The sequence below is a fragment of the Scomber scombrus genome, chromosome 20, assembly GCF_963691925.1.
Source record: "Scomber scombrus chromosome 20, fScoSco1.1, whole genome shotgun sequence".
NCBI classification, from domain to species: domain Eukaryota; kingdom Metazoa; phylum Chordata; class Actinopteri; order Scombriformes; family Scombridae; genus Scomber; species Scomber scombrus.
This window is the reverse complement of record NC_084989.1, coordinates 23593206-23619995: the sequence shown is the minus strand read 5'-3', so window position 1 is coordinate 23619995 and position 26790 is coordinate 23593206. Positions and strand designations below refer to the sequence as shown.

At 35.5% G+C, this 26790-nt stretch overlaps 2 protein-coding genes across 2 annotated transcripts; one reads left to right on the top strand and one right to left on the bottom strand.

Annotated features, from left to right (window-relative positions):
* Window positions 1–11243: 11243 nt before the first annotated feature.
* On the bottom strand, window positions 11244–12148 carry LOC134002155 (GTPase IMAP family member 4-like). The gene is made up of 2 exons (XM_062441439.1): window positions 12127–12148; window positions 11244–11974 (listed from the first exon to the last, which is right to left on the bottom strand). Exons 1-2 carry the CDS (start codon window positions 12146–12148, stop codon window positions 11244–11246), a joined length of 753 nt encoding a protein of 250 aa, XP_062297423.1.
* A 750-nt stretch (window positions 12149–12898) lies between these two features.
* LOC134002154 (GTPase IMAP family member 8-like) lies at window positions 12899–14114 on the top strand. Its single transcript, XM_062441438.1, has 3 exons — window positions 12899–12977; window positions 13393–13443; window positions 13528–14114. Exons 1-3 carry the CDS (start codon window positions 12899–12901, stop codon window positions 14112–14114), a joined length of 717 nt encoding a protein of 238 aa, XP_062297422.1.
* Window positions 14115–26790: the final 12676 nt, after the last annotated feature.

Genomic DNA, 26790 nt, shown 5'->3' with positions numbered 1-26790 from the left:
TGCTCAGAAAAAATCCACCTCAGCTGAGTTTAGTGCTAACTGGCATGTAAACAAATGTTAGACTGCTAATATGCCAAGCTAAGATGATGACTTTAAACATTACCAGCTTGTAGAAAGAGTGTGCTTATGCTACTTCACTAGCCAGCTATGACCTTGAGCAACAAAGAAAGAAATCTGTTTTCAGTATAACTAGCTGAAAGCGTTGTAAATACATATAACACGTATAATATAGCAAACCTATAACATTTTGTGCATTACAGTTTAGCACTTTTTCATTTTATGAGCTCATTTGCTCATAAAATCTCATAAGTTGCTTAATATATTTTCCTTTCTGTTTACACCATTCCCACACAAAAAAACCCAATGTAATGAACATCTCTTAACCCTTACATACTCAAATCATCATAAACCATTTTAATTCAGGCAGTATTGACATTTACCTCATAATTATAGCTATGGAAAAGACATTTTTTGTCACTTTACTTCCACCACAGCTCAACAGGGGAACATAAAGAGGAAAGTTTGACTTCCGAAGCCGTCCGTCCGTCTCATCTTATCTGCAATCTTAGTGCTACTAGTGTGGCTGTTGACATTTAGTCTTGTTTTCATTGTGAAACATCCCTCTCACTATACCTGTTGTTGTTTGTCCTGGACTGATTTCTTCAGCTGATTATAGACAGTGCACAGTAAATGCAAAAATGTTGTAGAGTGACTGGACAATTAGTTGTGTCTAACATGAAAGTACAAACATTTTTAGCTTTACTGTCATCTGACAGAAATCAGTCTTATCTTTTTTTAAATCTTAGTTTCATTTTTATAATCTTTTATACGTGGTAACATCTCATGTGAAGAAGTTGCTCTCAGTTGTCTCTCACGTAATGTTGCTGTATGTAACCTTTGGGCAAAATACCTAAGTAAGGTATTTTCTGTATGCCGTAGAAAATAGCTTGTTATTAAGTTATAAGCTCTGTCAGTTATTCTTAATAAATGTAACATTGCTTTTACTGTCTCTACTTTTTTAAATAACTCTTTTTTTTTAAATGAAGTATCCCAGCATAAACACACCACACAAAAAACTTAAACAACAATATTCCCAATATACAGGGCCTGAAATTCATTTTATAAAATCCAGGAGAATTACCCCCTTAAATGCTTCACATATGGGTTATTTTACTTTGTTGAAAGGGACTATAGGTCTAACTGTGTCCTATTCTTACCGCAGATTGCATTTTGTCGCTCTCCCTCAATTTGAGGTATTCTCTGAACTATATTATATAATAATTAGTTATTTAGTATATACTTAAGTAGTTATATTCTATTAACTAAAGTCACCGTCCACTTCATTAGGAACACATGTGTAATATAATTCAATCCAATACAACAGCTCTGCTATAAATTCTACTTTTATGAAGTTTATACATTTCCAGTTTTTGTTAACATTGTCAGAAAAATGATAATTGTAGTGCATTATATTGACTGGTGTTCCTAAAATGTTGCCCTCCTCATGCATGTTAATTGGGTGAGCAAAATATTAGGAACACCTTTCAATATGATGTACCCTAATACACCCCCATCCCTTGTCAACAAAAACTGATTAATTTACATATAACAATTCAATAATTGGATTGAATTTGATTAAACAGGTGTACCTAATAAAGAGGCCAGTGAGTGTATATTACACGCATACAAAAAACTGCACTGTGATGAACATCTCTTAACCCTTTCATTCTCAAATCATCATAAACTATTTTAATTCAGGTTACCAGAGGACCCCTGGTCAGTTTTGACATTTACCTTATAATGATAGCTATGGATCAAAAATAGCTTCCACCACAGCTCAACAGGGAAACATAAAGAGGAGATTTTGCCTTCTGAAGCCTCAACATTGTTCATCTTATCTGCAATCTTAGTGCTACTAGTGTGGCTGTTGACATTTAGTCTTGTTTTCATTATGAAGCATCCCTCTCACTATACCTGTTGTTGTTTGTCCTGGACTCGCTTCGCAGACAATCAGCTGATAGAGACAGTGCACAGTGAAGGCAAAAATGTTGTAGAGTGACTGGACAATTAGTTGTGTCTAACATGCAAGTACAAACATTTTTATCTTTACTGTCATCTGACAGGAATCATTCTCATCTTTTTTTAAATCTTAGTTTCATTTTTATAATATTTTATACGTGGTAACATCTCATGTGAAGAAGTTGTTATCAGTTGTCTCTCACGTAATGTTGCTGTATGTAACCTTTGGGCAAAATACCTAAGTAAGAAAGAATACCTAGAAAGAATATGGCGCTCCACTAAATCAGAAGAATCTCACCTAACCTGGCAAGACAGACTTAAAACATATAAGAAGGCCCTCCGTAACACCAGAGCTGCCTACTACTCATCACTAATAGAGGAGAATAAAAATAGTCCAAGGTTTCTTTTCAGTACTTTGGCTAAACTGACAAAGAGTCATAACACTACTGATCCATGTATTCCTTTAACTCTCAGTAGTGATGACTTCATGAGTTTCTTTAATGACAAAATCTTAACTATTAGGGATACAATTAATCACCTCTTGCCCTCAATAAGCACTGATTCATCCTCTAACATAGGAAACTCAGAAACTGCTGTTAAACCTGATATTTATTTAGACTGTTTCTCTCCAGTCGACCTTATAGAATTAACCTCAATGATCACTTCCTCTAAACCATCAACCTGTCTTTTAGACCCGATTCCAACTAGGCTGCTTAAGGAAGTCTTTCCCTCTGTTAGTACTTCCTTATTAAATATGATCAATCTGTCTTTAGTGACAGGATATGTACCACAGTCTTTTAAAGTAGCTGTCATTAAACCACTTCTTAAGAAGCCAACTCTTGATTCAGAGGTTCTAGCCAACTATAGGCCCATATCGAACCTCCCCTTTCTCTCTAAGATCCTCGAGAAAGCAGTTGTTAATCAGCTGTGTAACTTTCTAAATAATAATAGCTTATTTGAGGATTTTCAGTCTGGATTTAGAGCTCATCATAGCACAGAAACTGCACTGGTAAAAGTTACAAATGACCTCTTAACTTCATCAGACAATGGACTTCTCTCTGTCCTCGTCCTGTTAGATCTTAGTGCTGCCTTAGATACTATTGATCATCAAATCCTGTTAAAGAGACTTGAACATTTAATTGGTATTAAAGGAACAGCATTAAATTGGTTTAAATCCTATCTGTCAGATAGATTTCAGTTTGTAAATGTCAATGATAAATCCTCTATGCAAACAAAAGTAAAACACGGTGTTCCTCAGGGTTCAGTGCTTGGACCAATACTATTCTCCTTATATATGCTTCCTTTAGGAAATATTATTCGGAAACACTCAATACATTTTCATTGTTATGCAGATGACACTCAATTATATCTATCAATAAAGCCTAATGAAATCAACCAGTTAACTAAACTACAAACATGCATCAAGGACATAAAGGCCTGGATGACCTGTAACTTCCTGCTGTTAAACTCAGAAAAAAACTGAAGTTATTGTGCTTGGCCCTAAACACCTTAGAAACACATTATCCAATGATATAACTACTCTGGATGGCATTACTTTGGCCTCCAGTACTACTGTAAGGAACCTAGGAGTTATATTTGACCAGGATCTGTCCTTTAATTCCCACATAAAACAAATTTCAAGGTCTGCCTATTTTCATCTGCGTAACATTTCAAAAATCAGACATATTCTGTCTCAAAATGATGCTGAAAAACTAATCCATGCATTTGTTACTTCTAGGCTGGATTATTGTAATTCATTATTATCAGGCTGCCCTAACAAGTCTCTAAAGACTCTCCAACTGGTCCAGAATGCAGCTGCACGCGTTCTGACAAAAACTAGAAAGAGAGATCACATTACTCCTATTTTAGCTTCACTGCATTGGCTTCCCATAAAATCAAGAATAGAATTTAAAATCCTTCTCCTCACTTTTAAAGCTCTTAATGGTCAGGCTCCATCATACCTTAAAGAGCTTATAGTACCCTATGTACCTACCAGAACACTGCGCTCCCAGGCGCAGGCCTACTTGTGGTACCTAGTATCTCTAAAAGTAGAATGGGAGGCAGAGCCTTCAGTTATCAGGCTCCTCTCCTGTGGAACCATCTCCCAGATTCGGTCCAGAGGGCAGACACCCTCTCTACTTTTAAGAGTAGGCTTAAAACTTTCCTTTTTGATAGAGCTTATAGTTAGCAAGCTCCTAGTTTATGCTGCTATAGGCTTAGACTGCCGGGGGACTCCTACCTCCATGATGCACTGAGCTCCTCTCTCCTCCTCTCTCTCTCTCTATCCATCCATCTATATCCAATAACATTCATGTACTATTAATGCATTCAGTAACCTACACTTCTTCCCCGGAGTTGTCTGTGCTTTCTCATCTCACAGGCAATCTGGGCCTGTAGACGTCCGGATGACAGATTCCAGTCCCGGACCTTCTAGCTTCAATGTTTATGAACTATGTGCTTCTCTCTCTCTCCTATTCTTCCTCTCTCTCCCCTCTACCCCAACCGGTCGAGGCAGATGGTCGCCCACTTTGAGCCTGGTTCTGCCTGAGGTTTCTTCCTGTTAAAAGGGAGTTTTTTCTTGCCATTGTCACTAAGTGCTTGCTCATGTGGGAATGTTGGGTCTCTTTAAAATTAAAACTTGAAGAGTTCGGTTTAGAACCTGCTCTATGTGTAAAGTGCCTTGAGATAACTTTGTTGTGATTTGGCGCTATACAAATAAAGATTGATTGATTGATTGATTGATAAGGTATTTTCTGTATGCCATAGAAAATAGCTTTTTATTAAGTTATAAGCTCAGTAAATGTAACATTGCTTTAACTGTCTCCACTTTTTTAAATAACTCGTAAACCACAGATTGCATTTTGTCGCTCTCCCTCAATTTGAGGTATTCTCTGAACTATATTATATATTATTTAGTTATTTAGTATATACTTAAGTAGTTATATTCTCTTAACTACAGTCACTGTCCACTTCATTAGGAACACCTGTACAATCTAATTCAATCCAATACAACAGCTCTGCTATAAATTCTATGTTAATGAAGTTTATACATTTCCAGTTTTTGTTAACATTGTCAGAAAAATGATAATTGTAGTGCATTATATTGACTGGTGTTCCTAAAATGTTGCCCTCCTCATGCATGTTAATTGGGTGAGCAAAATATTAGGAACACCTTTCAATATGATGTACCCTAATACACCCCCATCCCTTGTCAACAAAAACTGATTAATTTACATATAACAATTAAATAATTTGATTGAATTTGATTAAACAGGTGTACCTAATAAAGAGGCCAGTGAGTGTATATTACACGCATACAGAAACCTGCAATGTGATGAACATCTCTTAACCCTTTCATTCTCAAATCATCATAAACTATTTTAATTCAGGTTACCAGAGGACCCCTGGTCAGTTTTGACATTTACCTCATAATGATAGCTATGCATCAAAAATAGCTTCCACCACAGCTCAACAGGGAAACATAAAGAGGACATTTAGCCTTCTGAAGCCTCAACATTGTTCATCTTATCTACAATCTTAGTGCTACTAGTGTGGCTGTTGGCATTTAGTCTTGTTTTCATTGTGAAACATCCCTCTCACTATACTTGTTGTTGTTTGTCCTGGGCTGATTTCTTCAGCTGATTATAGACAGTGCACAGTAAATGCAAAAATGTTGTAGAGTGACTGGACAATTAGTTGTGTCTAACATGAAAGTACAAACATTTTTAGCTTTACTGTCATCTGACAGAAATCAGTCTTATCTTTTTTTAAATCTTAGTTTCATTTTTATAATCTTTTATACGTGGTAACATCTCATGTGAAGAAGTTGCTCTCAGTTGTCTCTCACGTAATGTTGCTGTATGTAACCTTTGGGCACAATACCTAAGTAAGGTATTTTCTGTATGCCGTAGAAAATAGCTTGTTATTAAGTTATAAGCTCTGTCAGTTATTCTTAATAAATGTAACATTGCTTTTACTGTCTCCACTTTTTAAAATAACTCGTTGTTTTTGTTTTTTAGTGAAGTATCCCAGCATATACACACCACACAAAAAACTTTTCATTTTATAAAATCCAGGAGAATTACCCCCTTAAATGGTTCACATAGGGGTTATTTTACTTTGTTGAAAGGGACTATAGGTCTAACTGTGTCCTATTCTTACCGCAGATTGCATTTTGTCGCTCTCCTTCAATTTGAGGTATTCTCTGAACTACATTATATAGTAATTAGTTATTTAGTATATACTTTAGTTAATAGAATATAACTACTTAAGTCACCGTCCACTTCATTAGAAACACCTGTACAATCTGATTCAATCCAATACAACAGCTCTGCTATAAATTCTACTTTTATGAAGTTTATACATTTCCAGTTTTTGTTAACATTGTCAGAAAAGTGATAATTCTAGTGCATTATATTGTCTGGTGTTCCTAATATTTTGCCCTCCTCATGCATGTTAATGGGGTGGGCAACATATTAGGAACACCTTTCAATATAATGTACCCTAATGCACCTCCATCCCTTGACAATAAACATAATGTAGAATTATTACCTCCTTGTCAACAAAATTGATTAATATACATATAACAATTAAATAATTGGATTGAATTAGATTAAACCGGTGTACCTAATAAAGAGGCCAGTGAGTGTATATTATATAGTTAAGATATTCCCTAAACTATATTATATAGTAATTAGAAGTTATATAGTATTATCAAGTTAAGTAGTTATATTCTCTGAACTATATTATACTTAAGTGTTTTACACTTGACATGAAGTGCTTAGAAAAGATAATGTTAAAACATTTACTCACTGAAGTATCATCATCTCTAGATCCATACCAGTTTGCATACCAGCCAGAGCGGGGGGGTTGAGGATGCATTGCTGACAATGACTAACAGTATATATGAGCACTTAAAAGAACCTCACAACTTTGTGAAGATAGTTTTCATTGACTTCAGCAGTGCATTCAACATCATACATGAAAAAACTGTCATTGTCCTTGGCCCAAAACACCTTAGCAACACATTATCTAATGATATAACTACTCTGGATGCCATCACTCTGGCCTCCAGCACCGTTGTAAGGAATCTAAGAGTTATATTTGATCAGGATTTGTCCTTCAATTCCCACATAAAACAAATTTCAAGGTCTTTTTTTCATCTGCATAATATTACAAAAATCAGACACATTCTGTCTCAAAATGCTGCTGAAAAACTAATCCATGCATTTGTTACTTCTAGGCTTGTTATTGTAATTCATTATTATCAGGCTGTCCTAACAAGTCTCTAAAGACTCTCCAGCTGGTCCAGAATGCAGCTGCACGCGTTCTGACAAAAACTAGAAAGAGATATTACTCCATTTTAGCTTCACTGCATTGGCTTCCCGTAAAATCTAGAATAGAATTTAAAATCCTTCTCCTCACTTTCAAAGCTCTTACTGATCAGGCACAGCAACAGGAGCAATTTGGGGTTAAGTGTCTTGCCCAAGGACACATCGACATGTGGACTGGAGGAGCTGGGAATCGAACCGCCAATCTTCCAATTGGAGGACAACCGCTATCTCCTGAGCCACAGCCGCCCTGAGTTAGGGCTCCAGCTCCTAGTTTATGCTGCTATAGGCTTAGACTGCCGGGGGACTCCCATGATGCACTGAGCTCCTCTCTGCTCCTCCCTCTTTCTCTCTATCCATCCATCTATATCTATTAACATTCATGTACTATTAATACGTTCAATAACGTAAACTTCTTCCCCTGAGTTGTCTGTGCTTTCTCATCTCACAGGTAATCTTGGCCTGTAGACGTCTGGATGACAGATTCCAGTCGTGGACCTTCTAGCTTCAATGTTTATTTTCATTGTGCTTCTCTCTCTCTCCTATCCTTCTCTCTCTCTCCTATCCTTCCTCTCTCTCCTCTCTACCCCAACTGGTCGAGGCAGATGGCCGCCCACTTTGATCCTGTTTCTGTCTGAGGTTTCTTCCTGTTAAAAGCAAGTTTTTTCTTGCCACTGTCGCCAAGTGCTGCTCATGTGGGAATGTTGGGTCTCTTTAAAATTAAACTTGAAAAGTACGGTTTAGACCTGCTCCATGTGTAAAGTGCCTTGAGATGACGTTTGTTGTGATTTGGTGCTATATAGATAAAGATTGATTGATTGATTGATTATACAACGTCACCTGCCAGTGGGCGAACTGGTGTATCTTGGCGTTAACCCAAGGCTTACCCTATGGATTAATAATTTTCTCCTTGATCTGACCCAACAGGTCAGATTTAATTCAGCTATCTCTCCCTCCAAGTCTATGGACACTGGGGCCCCACAGGGCTACGTCTTGTCTCCCACACTGTATACACTCTATATCATCTGGAACCGGGCTGTTGTGTGTCCCAAGAACAAGAATCGGACAAAGTGAGGCAGCATTTAGTTAGTATGCTCCTCATCTGTGGAACAAACTTAATGTAGATTTGAGGTCTGCTCAAACTCTTTTATATCAGGGCTAAAAACTTTATTGTTTACTGTCGCGTTTTCTTAAATTTAATACCTACTTGCTGGGTTTTTTTGCTCCTATTTTGTTTTATTTTTTATTATTACTTTAAACCTTATCTGTTCTTATTCCAATTTTTACTTATTTATTTACTTGTTTTCTTTTTTCTTTTAACTTCTATCAATAGATCATTTCTCTGCTCAAGAACAGAGCAAGTGAGGTGTTTAAAAAAAAAAAAAAAGTGCCCAGTGTATGAATTATACAAATAAACTTGCCTTGCCTTGCCTTGCCTATATCAACGAGTGTTGCGCTCTCGTCCCCACCCATATCTATTTTAAGTATGTAGATGACACCACCCTGGTGGGGTACCTAAAACCTGAAAAATACATCACTGGCTGGTTTCGAGGAAGAAGTATGAAACTTTATTAAATGGTGCTCAGACAACTTCCTGGACGTCAACATCTATAAATACTTAGGAATTGAAATTGATGATCAACTAAGGTTTGATAAATGTGTTACTTTCAAGGTCATAAAGCGGCAGTTGCTAGCTTGGGGAGGGAAGAAGCACATTTGTGTATCTATTTACTTGTTTTTAATATCTTTATCTGCACTTTGACCACCTAAATTGCAGTTCAGCACTTTTTTATTTTATGAGTTCATTTGTTCATAAAATCTCACAAGTTGCTTATTATATTTTCCTTTCTGCTTAGACTGTTCTCATAAAAAAAATGCTAATTAAATACACGTCTTAACCCTTTCATACTCAAATCATCGTAAACCATTTCAGACTCAGGTTACCAAAGGCATTCCTGGCCAATTTTGACATTTACCTCATAATGAGTGCTATGGATCAAAAATAGACGGTATAAAGGTCCCTCTTTTTGTTACTTTACTTCCACCACAGCTCAACAGGGAAACACTGTCCGGGGAAACACAAAGAGGATATTTTGCCTTCTGAAGCTTCAACATTATCTATCTTATCTTATCTGCAATCTTAGTGCCGCTAGTGTGGCTGTTATCATTGTGAAGCATCCCTCTCACTATACTTGTTGCTGTTTGTCCTGGGCTCGCTTCGGAGATGATCGACTGATAGAGACAGTTCACAATAGATGCAAAAATGTTGAATCTTTTTTTAATCTTAGTTTCATTCTCATAATCTTTCGTTGTATCATCTCACATCAAGAAGTCGTATTTCAGTTGTTTCTCACGCTATGTTGCTGGGTGTAACCTTTGGGCACAATACCAGGGCCTGAATTTTACTGCAGGTATTGCACATAGTTTAATTGAATCTGTCAAATCTAACCCTTATAATGCAGGAAATTCACACATTTACTGCGATGTATATTAATGTTCAGCCAGCGTTTGCACTGGTGCTTAATGCAGGATGGCTGGATCATACAGTCTGACTTCCCAAAAGGATACAAACATCAGCGGCAGTGATGTCAACATCAATAATGTTTATCCTCAGGATCCTCCAACAGCTAACAGTAACATTACTAAGATGAAGCGGGTGTCCAAACACAAGTGTCAGGGCAACTGGCGCAGAAAATATATATTCGTGGCTACAACTTAACAATGATGGAATGAGACACTCAATTTGAAAAATTAATGGTGCTGCGCATTTACCACCAATGTTACATAACTTCACAAAACAGATTAAACACAACAACAAAATTAATTAATTAATTTCAGTTAAAAACATGAATTTTATAAAAGAAAAAACTAATAAATACGTCCAAGCCGGGGACGGGGGGACTAGGATGGACAAGGACTATCTCTCTCTGTAAAGTGCATTCAGTGCCTGGATGGAAAGAGGGATAAAGGCATTTTTGTATCACTGTTTAAAAGCTATGGGAGTGCTGAAGCACCTGCCAAATGGTAAAAGCGTATACTCTCCATGCAGGGGATGACTTTTGTCTTGATAAATGTTATTTGCTTTGTTTAACACCACCTTGTTATAAAATTCTGCAAGACTGCTAAACTCCACTCCCACTATCTTGCTGGCCACCTTCACAACCTTTGTCAGTCATCCACAAACTTAATAATGTATCTATTTTCGTAGAGGATAAGGCAGTCATTGGTGTATAAAATGTAGAGCAGGGGGGACAAGACACACCCCTGGGGGGAGCCAGTGGATGAGCACAATCGAAATCTTTTTGTAATGCACTTTATTTTAAAATGTCATCTTTATTTGATATGAGAAAAGAAAATGTATTTATCTTGTTCTTTTTTTATTCTTATTTTATTTATCTGAATCCCACAAGTTCAGTGTAAATACTAATAAATGAATTCTACTGTATTTATTTTTGACAGTCTACAATATACCCACTAGATACAGATGCCTGTGAGCTACAATAAACACTTCGGGCTCCGATTCTTTTATTTCATTCAGTTTTTATTATTATTTTTCATGCCATTTCATGCTTAATCAAACTATGTTCAATTTCAAAGTACAATAAAAACTCAAACACCAAACCATGTATACAGTGTAAATGTATATTATTCATCCCACAAAAACATACAAACAGTAGTCACTTTACAGTCTTCGTCATTTCCTTAATTCTCTTTTTCATCATCATACAGTTTACAAGGATTTTTCTTGACTGATGTATTATTCGAAAGGATTCATGATAGTATATTATGTTATTTTTTCTTCAGTCAAAACATCCAGCCTACAGAAGCTGTCCTATTTTCCCTGATTATTGATTAGGTGTCATAATCATTGATTATGGTTTCACACTGTGTCTTTTACGGTTTTTCAAGTATTTCACGGAACTTGATAATACGTTCCATCAATTCAGCAATGAATGTGAGCTTCTCATTGTCCAAGTCCTCTGCTTTCACGTTTTGTTTTTTTGCAGCAGCCTGAACTTCTTGATACATTGCATCTGTGTAGCACTCCCCCCCATTTCCAGCAACCATGTTGTCAATCATCTTGATCAGCTCCACCACTTGGTTTCTGTCATTTTTGTTGTTTTCAAAGACGTGGAACCTGTTTCCACAGCTCTGGATGACTCGTCGGAGGTCTTTGCTGCCCTCACGTACATACTCTTGTATGGTGCCATCGAGATCACCACCACGGGTAAACAGCACGATCATGTGCTGATTTGCTTTTGAACCAAACAGCTCTTGCAGGCCTTCCACTGAGTTTTTCTCTTCAGTGGTGAATCGACCAACTTGGATGACCAGCAGGAACACATGAGGACCAGGACTCGAGACTTTGATACATCTCACAATTTCTCTTTTGATGTCCTCTGGTGATTTTGAAGTGTCCAGGATCCCTGGTGTGTCTACCACACTAACCATTCTGTTACCCCAGTAAGTGTCACCTCTTTTACATAATTCAGTCACTGACCCAGAGCAAGAACGGGATCTGAAGTGATTCTTTCCCAGAATGGTGTTTCCAACAGCACTCTTGCCCACGCCAGTTTTTCCAATCATCACAATTCTCAAATCAGGACCTGCAGAACTATCAGTACCTGCAAATCAAATCAGTACGTGTTCCTGAAAGAGTTTATCTTTGGCTTCATGTATAAATAATTAAGTGAATATAAAGATTTTTAGAAAGAAATTTTAGAGCAAATGACTTACAAACAGTAGATAAAATAAAACAATTAAAATTAAGTCTGACCTGTAGATTGATCTGAACCCATCGTTTATCAATGACGTTGTCTTGACACAGTTATCAATGAATGTAACAATGAAACACTTAATACATTTATTTATACCTTCACAGATGACACACCCCATAACATTTGCATAACAGGTATATATAATTCACATGTAGATCAGCGATTCCTGCAGATAACACACAGCTTGTCCCCTGTTTACTGCTCTGGATCTGAGGACAATGTCTGACAGTAAGTTTGATAACTTTCTATACAGCATGATTGTTGTTTATATTCTGACTGTTTTGTAGTAGTAAGACAGCACTGTCAGAGTGAAAGAAAACTCAAGGCAAATTTGAGTATATACGATTTTATCGTATTATATGTGTATGATATAAACTCTATTGTGTGTGTGTGTGCGTTTCTCACAGAAAAGAAGAGTGTTGTCCTGTGTTTGAACAGCTGTGAATTATTATTACAAAAATAATCTTATTGTTTTTCATTATATGTGTGTGATATAAATTATATTGTTTTTTTCTCACAGAAAAGAAAATTTCAATTGTTATTTTGGGGACTGAAGATTATTTGAAGAAAAGTCTCATATCTCTCATCCTGAAGAGAGATGCATTTGCACAGGGAAGTAATGATGTGATAAATGAGCCATATGAAAATGAAACATATGTGGTCACAACTTCAAATTTGCATGAAGCAAGTGAGAAAATAACATTATTGTGTTCAGAACGAAACCTTGACATGTGTGTGTTGTTGGTAGAGGATGGGTTTTCAGCAGAAAACATGAGGCAGTACATAGAAGACTTGCACAAGTCAACTGGAAAACCCAAAGACATGTTCAGAGTTGTGTTGCCATTAGGATGTAAACCTGAATCTTACGCATTAAAATCCCACACCATGGACGATTTATTCAAGACACTGAAAAAAAATGCTGAAAACAGAAATCTGATGCCATCAAGCAAAAGGTAAAAAGGGTGAAAAATTAAAGATTTGAAAAAGTTGATGTAGATTTAGCATCATATCTAACCTTGTGTACAAATTATTGTTGTTGTTGTTGTTATTAGTAACAATATATATTTCAACAAAGATGAACTTATACAAACAGCTTCCTCCTTAGTTAATATAATTCTTCCTCTGCATTAAAGGCCTGCTGAGCAAACAGTGGCAGAGAAGCCACAGCCTTCCTGGGCATGTATGTTTAATGAAGGTTAATTAATTTAATAGACAAAAGCTTTTATATCAACTCACATAAACTCTTATTTGGCCTTTTTATTCAGTTTGGAAATCTTTGTCATGGCCCTCCACTGATGACAAGAACAGTTCAAAAGGTGAGACCAGTGTTTTTTAAGATGTGTCTGAACAATTGTGAATTATTATTACAAACTTAATCTTTTTGTTTTAAACCAATGCAGAAAATCACTCTGTCAACAAAGTGAATCTTGTTCTGCTGGGAATGTCCGGGACTGGAAAGAGTGCGAGTGGAAACACAATCCTCGGAAAGAGACAGTTTATGTCAAAAGCCAGTTCAATGCCGGTCACCACAAAGTGTCAGGCAGCAGAAACTGAGATGGATGTTACACGTGTTCGTGTCATTGATACTCCAGACATCTTTGATGATGAAATCGAATCATCAGTTAGGAATCAACATGTGACTCAGTGCAAACAGCTCTGTCAGTCAGATCCTTGTGTTTACTTACTTGTGATGCATGTTAGCAGATTCACAGATGGTGAGAGAAACATACTTAGAAAGGTTGAAGCAGCTTTTGGTCAAAATGCTAAAGAACAAACAATCATCCTGTTTACCCGTGGGGAAGATCTGCAGCGTGATAAAATGAGCTTGAAGGATTTTTTGCATGACTGCCAGCCTGAACTCAAGAAGATAGTTAAACAGTGTGACAGAAGGTGTGTTGTTTTTGAGAACAAAACCTCACGTCAACCTCAAATAACAGAGCTAATGCAGACAGTGAACATGATGTTAAATAAACAGCAGAAACAATAACTGTTCATGTATCAGACCAGATCAAAACAGTTCAGACTGTACAGATTGAATTAACTGATTGTTTAGTTTGAAATGATTTGTCAGTTAGGGTTAGGGTTAGGTGAGGTTAGGTTTTCCTCTCACTTCTTAATAATCAGTATTTAACCAAGTTTATTTTAATGTTTGTTTGTTTGAATTTGGTGCACAGAGACAAATAAGCTATATATTTCTCTGCAGGTGAAATGATTCCCTCTTTCTTTGTTAACCTTTATAAACTGATGAAATGAGATAAATAAACTTTACATTTACCAATAAAACCAAGTTGTGTGATAAACCCAGTGTCTCTGCAGTGATTGAAGTACTGATCCTCTCTTCCTGATAATCAATACCTCACACATCTCAGAGGTTAACCAGATCCTTATAAAACATTAGAAAAATAAATAACAAAAACATAAATAAATTACTTTTTTCTTCTCTATCTGTGTGACACAATGTAAAATGTGGTGTGGTTAGTTTAAGTTATCCCCCTATTACATTTAGGCTCAAATTGACCTGTTTTTCTCTGAGGTATATGACTTTATCTTCAGGAATATATAAATTCTATATAAAGAGAGAGATATAAAAAGTAGTACTCACAATTTTCTACAATATATAGAATAATGTTTCAGATTTTACCCTGAATCTCTCAGATCTGTTGACATTTGGATCAGTTATTTTAATTAATTAATTAATTTAGTTTATTAAACATATTACAATAAAATAAAAAACTAACATGAACAACAAATTGGCAACTCAAACAATACCAACCATTTTCATAAAGAGGTAAGAAGAAGTTAAGAATCTTTCTAGTCCTACCCCCTCATGCTGTACAAACACTGATAATAGAAAATATAAGTTCAATTTACAGCCATCAGTGTCTGTGTTATCTAACTCAAACAAATCAACCCTTTAGGACAAAACAAGAACAAAATACAATCCGAGCAAATTCCCTGAATCCTTCAAACAACTTATGAACATCTGTTAACTGTTCAGTATTAGTTTAAAGTCTCACCTGTTTTCAGCTCATCATTGCAGTTATTCCACAAACTGATTCCTTTGGTTGTAACACAATGATGTTCTTACTGCTGGTTTAATTAATATACAGGTTCCTCTCATGTTGGTATGTAAAAATGTTTAATGTCTAAATGTTTTTTCCTCATCCTGTATGTTTAACTGTGTAATCAAACTAGTGTTTCTGTGTGAGGATCAACTGAACTCTGTCAGCCTGAACCGAACAGTAAACTCTACAATAAAAGGTCAAATAACGCCATCTGCTGGACGTTTGGTGTAAATGTTCTTTCTGTCCTGAAGGTGCTCGCTCTGATTGCACTAGACTTCAGTTAGACATAAACTTCAGGAAATTATTTCCTTACAAGCTTTTTTGAGGCAAGTTATCAGCATTTCTTATCTGCAACTTCTTTGTTGTAATATTGGGAATATATAGTGATTATCAGTGTTTTATTTTTATATTTACATATTAAATTTTTTAATTGACTGGTATCTACTTTTAATCCCCGTCAACAGTATATAGGTTACTGTTATTTCATCCATTTTAACATTTTCCGTTTTATCACGTATTTATTTATTATTATTATTATTGTTGTTTTACTGATCCCTGATTACTTTGTTTATATTTTACTCTTTTAATTTTGTGCTGTATGTTTAGTTAACCTTCATGTTTTACTGCTATAAATGACAGTTTTAATATAATGAGACTTTTTTCTGGTTAGATCAAATTATCATGAGTCCAGAAGGCCATTTTATGTTTTATTTTTTTATATAGTCAATCTGTGTTTTTAAAGGAAACCTTTTTTGTTGCAGATTTGGGTCAAAAAGAGACAAAGAGGTTTTTGTCATGTAAGAAGCACTTTTCTTGCCTGACTGATGTTTCACCACTACAGAAGCACATCTGCTGTCTTGTAAGTCTGACTAGACACTTGACAATAAGTTACATCACTAAGTAATTAACTAACACAAGCGATTGTTTCAGCTGGGGTTGCATTATATTACACTATAACAATAATAATAATAACATAAATGTCAACATTTCATAGAAAAGAAATAGAAACATTAACCTCCATTAATTTAACAGACTATTGTTAAACTCCCCTTGTTTATTGTTGTTTGTATTTGGCATAAGAAAGTTACAGTTATAGTTAGATCTTCATTGATTTTGTATACACACTGATTCACAATGTTGGGGAGTAAGTTTCATGTAGCTGTGTTACGTAATTTAATGACAAAATAAATGTAATTGTAATCCGTTACAGTTACTGATGAAAATGTTGTTGATTACAAAGGAGGTTACATCTGAAGTCAGACTTTTAACATTTTTTGATATTTAACACGTTACTGAATATATTGCTGTTTTTAATTCTATGAAATCAATATTTTGACGTGGGATTATTTGGAGCACACATGGGCTTAAATGGAGTCACAGTACCAATTAAACCCACTTTCTTCATCAAATTTCTTTATTTTATATTCCAAAATAAACATGAATTAATGTATACATTTTAAAATGAGAGATAAATCTTGCTTTATGGTTGCTTTTATGCTTTCTTATAAATCATGTCAGTTTCCATGAAAAACAGCTGAAAACATTGGTTAGAAAATTAGAAAAAGTCATCAAAAAGTCATCAAATGTAATAAGTTACATTACTTTGTTTAAATAATTGAAATAGTTACATTATTTATCACATTTTAAATAGAATAACTTGTAATCTGCAACCTATTACATTTCCAACCCTGGTGATTCATATAACACTCAATATATAATAATAATACATTTTATTTATAGAGCACTTTAAACAATACCCAAAGACGCTTTACAGGAGAGCAAGACAATTAAAAACAATACAACTATACAGAATAAATAAAACAAAATCAATAAATACATCAAAGCAATCAAACATTAAAAGCAGATTTAAAAAGTTGGGTATTGATGAGAAATTTGAATGTGATGAGGTCAGTGCAGTCACGGATGGATTTGGAGAGTGAGTTCCAGAGAGTGGGTGCAGCAAAGTGCGAAGAAACAGATATTCAGTCAAATTTAATGTTATTGTTGCAGTTCCACAAAAATTCCACGCGGTGGCGGTAAACACCTGCAGAATTAGCCTGTTGTCAGTAGTGATGCAGAACAGAAAGACAGGGGGCAGTATGGCGCAGGACCATAGACTGTATATAGAGCAGAACAAGAAAATGGAGCCCGGTGTGTGTATGATGAGCATGAGTAAAAGAGAGAAAAGCTTGTTATACTATATAAAATTGTCCAGAAGAGATTTACCCTGTTTCAGGATACTGTAATTCGCCAGAGGATGTTTTTGATGACAAATTCTCCGGTGAGTGTTTTTTTCTTTGCTAGCTTAAAGATCGATGTTAGCTCATGTTAACTTTGACTGTGGATAGTGTTGTGAGTGACTTAAACGGAAAAAACTGTAAAAATATGTCGTGTGCATTTTCTGAGAAGTGATATGAGATGCAAAATATTATTGCTGTAGCAGACATTGTGTGAATTTATTTTTTTAATTTATGGGCTTTTTTATGTTCTGTTTGTGGACATTTAAGCCAACAATAAATTGACAGAAGGTTAGAAAATAACACTAAGATCTTGATATTCATTTGCATACTAAAAAAATATTTTTTTAATGAACTTAAGTTAATTCATACGGTATGCAGATTGTTTTTTTAATGGTTGCTTTCTTTAGGAGGACAACAGAGGATCTTCAGTGAGTGGGAGGTTTATCAAGGACCACTGCTGTCACATCTGAGTCGGAGCCAAGACGCTGGATTCTCTTCTGGATCTCCACTTGGATTACAGATAAGCTTAAGCAAAATAAAATAACATAAAGAGGTGCCTTAACTAGGGGCGGAGCCAATGGGCGACCCTGTACGCGGTTCTCAAATTGTCTGGTGGGGAATAGAGACATGACATTTCTTTATTGACAACAAAGATCAAACACTCAAAACAAAACACCCACACACAAAAAAAGCAATCATTACTAACCTACATGTAGCCTAAAATAAAAGAACATTAGATAAGAGACCAGGATAAAAATGTACCCTGGAACCATAGTGTGAAAATAATGACTAATGTCGGCATGTTAATGGCAGCAGAAGGTTTAGGTTTACTTATTTATTTTTGAGTACAGTGTTTGTTTATTCACCTGAAATCTATTATGGAATTGATCTGGTGTTTTCCAGTTCTCACCACAAGATGGTGCTACTCCCCTTAGTGAGACCATTCATTGTAGTTCCTGTGTTTTCCTGCCCTTGTTGATTTCCTCCTGTGCTTCCCCTGTGTCTTGTTTAACTCACCTGTGTCCTGCTTATAATCACCGCTTGTGTATTTAAGTCTTGGTTTTCTGTTCTTTCATTGTTGGATTCTCTGTTAGATTTTTGCCTGCTTTTGTTCTGTTTTACTCTACTTGTCCTAGTCTGGTCTTGTCCTGCATCTGCTTTTTGTGCAGTTCTAGAGTAAAGTTCTTTTTTTCAGCTTTTATCAGCCCGGTTTGCCGTTTCTTGCATTTGGGTCCACATGCTCTGCTTTCCACATGTGACATTTTCATATCTTCAGTGTGAGAGAAGGAATCCAATTGCCTCCACTTTTTTAAATAACTCTTATTTTATTGGCTAGACTATGCTCAAATAAAGTATCCAAATATAAACACACCAAACAAAAAACATAAACAACAGCAATATTCTCAAAAGTATATATATCTATATTTCCCTCTGAACCCATCCCTTAGTACCCTAACAGGCTAAAACAATCCATTTACCAAACTAATTTACAGGACTTTAAATATCTGCACATATAAGGTACTATCTGTCTCTCTAGTTTTGTTTCCCTGTGGTCTTAGAAATATAGAAAATACAGCACTATACAGCAGAGAACCCACTTAAACTACCTGAATTCACTAGCTGAAGAGACACACTTTTTCTCAGGAGTTGGTGGAAGCTAAACCAAAGCTAGAGGGAGCTCTAATCTTATTCAAATGCTTAAAGGATTTGAACCTTCAACTAATTTGCCACTCATTGAGCTTTTAAGATTAAAAATAAACCAAACCAACCAAAAACAGTTAACAGTTCATTTTAGATAATCGGACAATCAACAGTCACATGACCTCTTGAGTAAAATACATATTGTTGGTTTTCCATCCTCTTGTCTTTACTTGAGTGTTAATTCCTGTGTCAACAATAGACCAAAAGTCACTGGAACCATGAATAATGTTACATCTCCAAACAGGCAAAAAAGTGGTTTATAAACATATTGTTTACTTATACCAATTTGTCACAAAACAGAACAAATGTTTTATATGTTTAGCAATGCCATCTGTGTGATTATTGAGAAGGGAAATGTAGTTCATGTTGGTTCAGAGCAAAATGTTGGTCTTCATTGCTATAACACTTTGCTTACATACATACCCATGGTTCATAGATGATTATTTCTTAACTTTTCATCAAGAATCTTCAGTACATTGATATTTGTGGTTTTGAGTGAAATATCTTGATAAACCCAATAGATGGACTGCCATGAAATGTTGACACTTAGATAAATTGCAATAATTTCGGTGATCCTTTTGAGTTTTCATCTATCACCTAATGTTTTTATCCAATTTGTTCAATACTTTGGTTTATGAGAAAAATACCTACAAAATGAATGACCATCTTATCCACTTCAGCTGAGTTTAGTAGTGATTGGTATGTTAAGCTAAGATGATGACTTTGAACATCACCAGTATGTAGAAAGAATGTACCTATGCTACTTCATTAGTCAGTTATGCCCTTAAGTAACAAATAAATCAAGTTCTGAAACTCAGTATAACTAGCTGAATATGGTATAAATACATATAACACATGATCTCATTTGCTCATAAAATCTCAAAAGTTTAATATAGCTTAATATATTTTCCTTTCTGCTTTCACCATTCTCACAAAAAAACCCAATGTAATAAACGCCTCCAAACCCTTTCATACTCAAATCATCATACACTTACTTATTAAAGGTTACCAAAGGCACCCCGAACAGTTTAGACATTTACCTCATAATGAGTGTTCTGGATCAAAATTACACCTTCGATCTTAACATTATCTATCTTATCTTATCTGCAATCTTAGTGCTGCTAGTGTGGCTGTTGATGCTTCTTTTTTCATCTTGCAACATCGGTCTCACAATGTCTACTGCTGTTTGTCCTCAACTCACTTGGGTGATAGACACTTTATGATAGATGCAGGAATATTGTAGAATGATACAATAATGCAATAAACAAACAAGTAAAAACACATTTATCTTTCCTGGAAACTGGCTGGAATCAGTCTTATCTTATTTTGTCTTAGTTTAATTTTAATTATCTTTTCGATTTGCTAACATGTCACGTCCAGAAGACGTGCTTCAGTGGTCACTGTCACGCTATGTTGTTCGGTGTAACCTTTGCCCACAAAACTTAAGTAGGGTAGATTTAAAGAGGTAAAAAAAACTGAAGATAGCTCATGCACAGCAGTGTCTCTTTCCTGTGTGCCAGCTCATTCAGGGCAAAATACAATCATCAAAAAATGTACACACCAGCAAACACCAGGATACAAGGATTGACACTCATTTTATTAAGGCCTTACATTAAAAAACAATCATCATCAGGTCATCAGTTGTGTTTTTAAGGTGCACATGACTACTTAAAAGCATAACTGATGATGACAAATAAGCACAGAGGGATTCTGATGAAGCAATGTGCAAAATGCATAGTTCACTCCTTTTTTATGTAATCACTAAATAAAATAATGTCAGTCCTAGTATCCTGGCGTGAGTTGTTATATTTTTTTTGGATGATTAGATTTAAAGAGGTGTTATTATGGAAAACGTATTGTACATACTGAGCATTGTCCAGACCTGAGGTGGATTTTGTTCTTGGAAATGTTCTGCAATAGAAACATGATGTTCAGTCTTTCAAACTGATTACATTTCACAATTTTAACAAGCCAGAAAATGCTTTCTAATGTTAGCAATTAAGACTTACAAATAAAATGGATGATAATCAACATGTAGCTGGGTTTAAATATTCATGTCATTCTGCAACCTATCAGTCTTACTCACAGATTGGTGTCTGTGCACTCAGCCACACACATCACTGTGTGGAGGGGGAGGGTGGAACATAGAAGAAGCAGAAACAAGTGTAAAAGGAAACGCAACTCAATCTACCTCTTATGTGGTTTTGGGTAAATTATCTTGACAAACCCAATAGATGGACTGCCATGAAATGTTGACACTCAGACAGATAAAGTGTAATAACTTTGGGGATCCTTTTAACTTTTCATCTTCCACCATCACCAGTTCATAATGTTAATTTGTTCAGTACTTTGTTTAATGAGAAAATAACTGAGTTTATTGCTATTCGGCACAGCAAGCTAAAATGCCAAGCTAAGACAGAGTTTTTAAACATTGTAAACAATACCAGCTTGTAGAAAGAGTGCTTTTGCTACTTCAGGAGCCAACTAGGAGCTCAAGTAACACAAAACTAAGATTATGAAAAAATAACTAAACCTTGCTGAATGACTTAAAGAATCCAGTTTTTTTTTTACTTCAACTTTACCAGATTAACATTTCACGAGTTCTTACCTTGAATAGCTTTGCAAATATAACACTTCTAATATAGCAAATAAAACATAAAATAGCAAAATTTTAGACATCACAATATAGCACTTTTTCATTTTAAGATCTCATTTGCTCATAAGATCTGAGAACAGTCCTTTCTGCTTTCACCATTCTCACACAAAAAACAATGTAATAAACTCTTTCAGACCATCAACTCTTTTCAAATCATCATAAACCACTTTATTAAAGGTTACCAAAGGCATCTCAGGACAGTTTAGACTTTTACCTCATAATGAGTGCTATGGATCAAAATTACACCTTCGATCTTAACATTATCTATCTTATCTTATCTGCAATCTTAGTGCTGCTAGTGTGACTGTTGATGCTTATTCTTTTTTCATCTTGCAACATCCTTCTCACAATGTCTATTGCTGTTTGTCCTCAACTCACTTGGGAGACAACTGGCTGATAGACACTTTATGATAGATGCAGGAATATTGTAGAATGATAAAACAATGCAGTAAACAAACAAACAAAACACTTATTTATCTTTCCTGGAAACTGACTGGAATCGGTCTTATCTTATTTTAACTTAATTTACTTTAAATTATCTTTTAGATGTACTGACATCTCATGTCCAGAAGACAGTAGACTGTCACGCTATGTTGTTAAGTCTAACCTTTGGGCACAAAACTTAAGTAAAGTAGGTTTAAAGAGGTTTTTAAAAAATGAAGATAGCTCATGCACAGCAGTGTCTCTTTCCTGTGTACCAGCTCATTCAGGGCAAAATACAATCATCAAAAAAATGTACACCAGGGCACACCAAGATCCTGGTGTTGACACTATTTTATTAAGGCCTTACATTAAAAAACAATCATCATCAGGTCATCAGTTATGCTTTTAAGGTGCATCTGACTACTTAAAGGCATACGTGATAATGGCAAATAAGCATCATAGGGAATCTGATGAAGCAATGTGCAAAATGCATAGTTCACTCCTTTTGTTTTTTAATGTAATTACTTAATAAAATAGTGTCAGTACTAGTATTCTGGTGTGAGTTGGTATACTTTTTGGATGATTAGATTTAAAGAATCTTCATGTAGGGCTGCGACAACGAATCGATAAAAATCAATTATTAAAAGTGTTGACAAAGAATTTAATTCCTAGTTCTAGTTTGTGAACTAGCAGGCTTCTTCTCACAGTCAAAAGTAGGAGATGGAGAGAGGAGTGGCGGTAGGTTAAGGTCTCTACATTGAGAGCCTGAGGTAAGATGAGCAGGGAAATCCACCTAATTTTGTATGTAGCCTAGTGATGCAAATATTAAAATTACATAAAAAAATAAATGAACCACAATTCATACTGTTAATATGTAGTTTCAGACACATTGTAGCATTTTTTGTGAATTGTATGTGAAATCGTTAAAAATAATATAAAATCAGCCAGAACACCACAGAGGTGAACTGCTTTAGACTTCACTCTTGGTTGACACTGCTGGAGGATGGTAATATTGATTTGTGAATGTGTGTGATATAGAGTATCTATTGCCAATATGATATAATTTGTGATAAATAATTTTATCTTATTTTATTTATATTGATATACTAGAATTTTTTTATATACATACATGCATACATCTTAGGGGCACTGAAGGGAAGTTCACCCAGGGTGGCACACAAGCTAGAACCGCCACAGAATGTTGAAACTAATCCTGTTAACAGTATGCTGATTTGCATTTTATTTTATTATTTAGACTTAATTTATTGTTCTGGCAGCTCAGATCCATGTAGACAACAGAAAATACCCCTTTTTGTGCACTTTATTAAAAAAGGAGTCTACATATTTTTCAGACATTGTATAGCATACATTTGTATATTTTTTTGTTAGAGCTATTTGACATCAACTTTTAGTTGTTTTTATAAATTATTATTTATAATTTGATATACTTTAACAGCTCAGGGATGTTCAGGCAGAAATGTGTTGTTTGTGCACTTTTTTGCATTTGTAATTTGAAAATAATGTTCTCTTTTCGAATAAAGGGGCAGGAATGCATTAATTCAAAAAAAAAAATCTGATTAATCAATTAATCCAAAAATTAATCGGCCTATTAATTGATTATTTAAAAAAATTGTTATTTGCAGCCCTAAAGATGTGTTATTAATGAAAATGTTCTCCATACGGAGCATTGTCCAGACCTTACATGGAGTTTACGCTTAGAAATATTCTGCAATAGAAACATGATGTTGAGTCTTTCAAACTGATTAAACTGCACCATTTTAACAAGCCAGAAATCCTTCCTAACGTTAGCAATTAGGACTCACAACTAATATGGATGATAATCAACATGTAGCTGGGTTTAAATATTATACTCTGCAACCATCTCACTCACAGATTGATTGATATTCTCATGTCAAAACCCTTCATATCCTGTGTGAATGAGTGTGAATGTAAAAGCATTGTTATCTCAGATCATGTTTAACTACTAGTTAATTTACATTAAGTTATGTCAGTAAATAGAGACTCTTCTGTGTGGTGTTTAAGGTTGGAAAATGAAGGTCCACCATGTAAGCTAGCTAACCCTATGCAATGTACTTCAGTAGCCACCTAAGAGCTCAAGTAACATAAAACTTAAGTTATGAAAAAATAACTGCTGAATGACTTAAATAATCCTGGAAATAAGAACTTTTTTTTTACTTCAACATTACCACATCTTACCTTGAATAATGTTGTAAATACATATAACACTTCCAATATAGCATATCTGTAAAGTTTTAGACATCACAGCATAGCACTTTTTCATTTTAAGATTTCATTTGCTCATAAGATCTTAACAGTTGCTTAATATATTTTCCTTTCTGCTTTCACCATTCTCACACTAAAAACAACGTAATAAATTCTTTCAGACTCAAATCATCATAAACCACTTTATTACAGGTTACCAAAGGCATCCCAGGACAGTTTTGACTTTTACCTCATAATGATCTTAACATTATCTATCTTATCTTATCTGCAATGTTAGTGCTGCTAGTTTGACTGTTGATGCTTATTCTTTCTTTCATCTTGCAACATCGTTCTCACAATGTCTAATTGTCTAACCCTAACCCTAACCCTAACCCTAACCCTAACCCTCAACTCACTTGGGAGACAACTGGCTGATAGACACTTTATGATAGATGCAGGAATATTGTAGAATGATATAATAATGCAATAAACACACAAGTAAAAACACATGTATCTTTCCTGGAAACTGACAGGAATCAGTCTTATCTTATTTTATCTTAGTTTAATTTTAATTATCTTTTAGATGTGCTATCATCTCACATCCAGAAGACAGTAGACTGTCACGCTATGTTGTTAGGTTTAACCTTTGGGCACAAAACTTAAGTAGGGTAGATTTAAAGAGGTAAAAAAACTGAAGATAGCTCATGCACAGCAGTGTCTCTTTCCTGTGTACCAGCTCATGCAGGGCAAAATACAATCATCAAAAAAATGTACAGACCAGGATACGAGGATTGTCACTATTTTATTAAGGGCTAACATTAAAAAACAATTATCATCAGGTTATCAGTTATGCTTTTAAATAGTCAGGTGCACCTGACTACTTAAAAGCATAACTGATGATGGCAAATAAGCATAGATCTGATGAAGGAATGTGCAAAACGCAGAATTCAATCCTTTTGTTTTTTAATGTAATCCCTTAATCAAATAGTGTCAGTCCGAGCATTCTGGCGTGAGCCGGTATACTTTTTGGATGATTAGATTTAAAGAGGTGTTATTATGGAAAACATGTTGTCCATTCTTAGCATTGTCCAGACCTGAAGTGATGTTCAGTCTTTCAAACTAATTAAATTGCACCATTTTAACAAGCCAAAAATGCTTCAAACAAGATCAAAATTGGCCGGTACGCACATGTCATGAGTAAGAACATTACTTCACACACAGAGACACACATAAAATGCGAGGCTCTTGATCATGTACTACTCTGAGCATGCCAGCCAAAAGGCACTCACCAACAATGCACTTATGAAAGCATCTCTGACCAGGAAGTTTGCCTGGAAATCAATTAACTTCATCTGTAATGCAGCCTCATCCAAGGACGGGATGTTTTTTTTCATGACAAAGTGCAGAGAAGTCTGCACTTTGTCGGACTGTGAGAGGGTCACGTACAAAAGCAATGATGTCCTTTGGGATAGTCTTCAAACCTAGAAGAGAAGCTGGCTTGTAGCTGCTTGGTGAAGTCCAGCAGCAGCCTGTCTTTAGACTGTCACTTGTACTGGTGCCTGTTTTTCAGTGTACTGAAATGAAGGACGCTGCCAGTTGATAGGTCTAACTCTAACAATGCCAACTTCCTCGTGAAAGATTCAAGATTTTCAACCATGCCTACTATGGTTCTGTCTCTCCCCTGTAGCTGCAGGTTAAGCTGGTTTAGGTGGCAAAATATATCTGCTAAAAAGTTACAGATACTGTCCTATTGTTGCTCAAACTAAGGAATACCGTAACCTTATCCAGCATCACACAGAAGCGTTCCAATGCCTTGCCTTTGCTTAACCACATATGTCATTCTGTAGCAGCAGGTCATCATTGGTGGTCTCATCTCACTCACACAAGTTGTTGGAAAAGGTAGGTAATGGCCAACCTGGGACTGCATTGTAGCTCTGTTAAGGTCCTGCTCAGGTCCCACCATATTACATTGTTCTACTTAGAGAAGAAGATGACAGTTAGATACCGGACAGCTCCGTCAGTCTCCATTGATTCCCATGGCAAATTTGCATGCTTTTTAACAAATGCTATCATCACATGCTAACCACAGGCGACTGTATGTGTACTCATAACAAGTAACTAAGATAAGTTAGCAAGTTGCTAATGTTGGTTACGTAAAAGCTAACTTACATAGCAAATCTTAGCTTTATTCTTCAATCAATAAAATGTGTAGTACAGCACAGACTACATGTGTATATGATAAATACTTACATGTCATTAATATTAGTCAGTAGTGAATGCCCAGCTGCTGCTTCTGCTCTGCCAATGAGGACACGCCCTGGACAGAACCTGCCCACGCGGCAGGTTTTTGTCAGA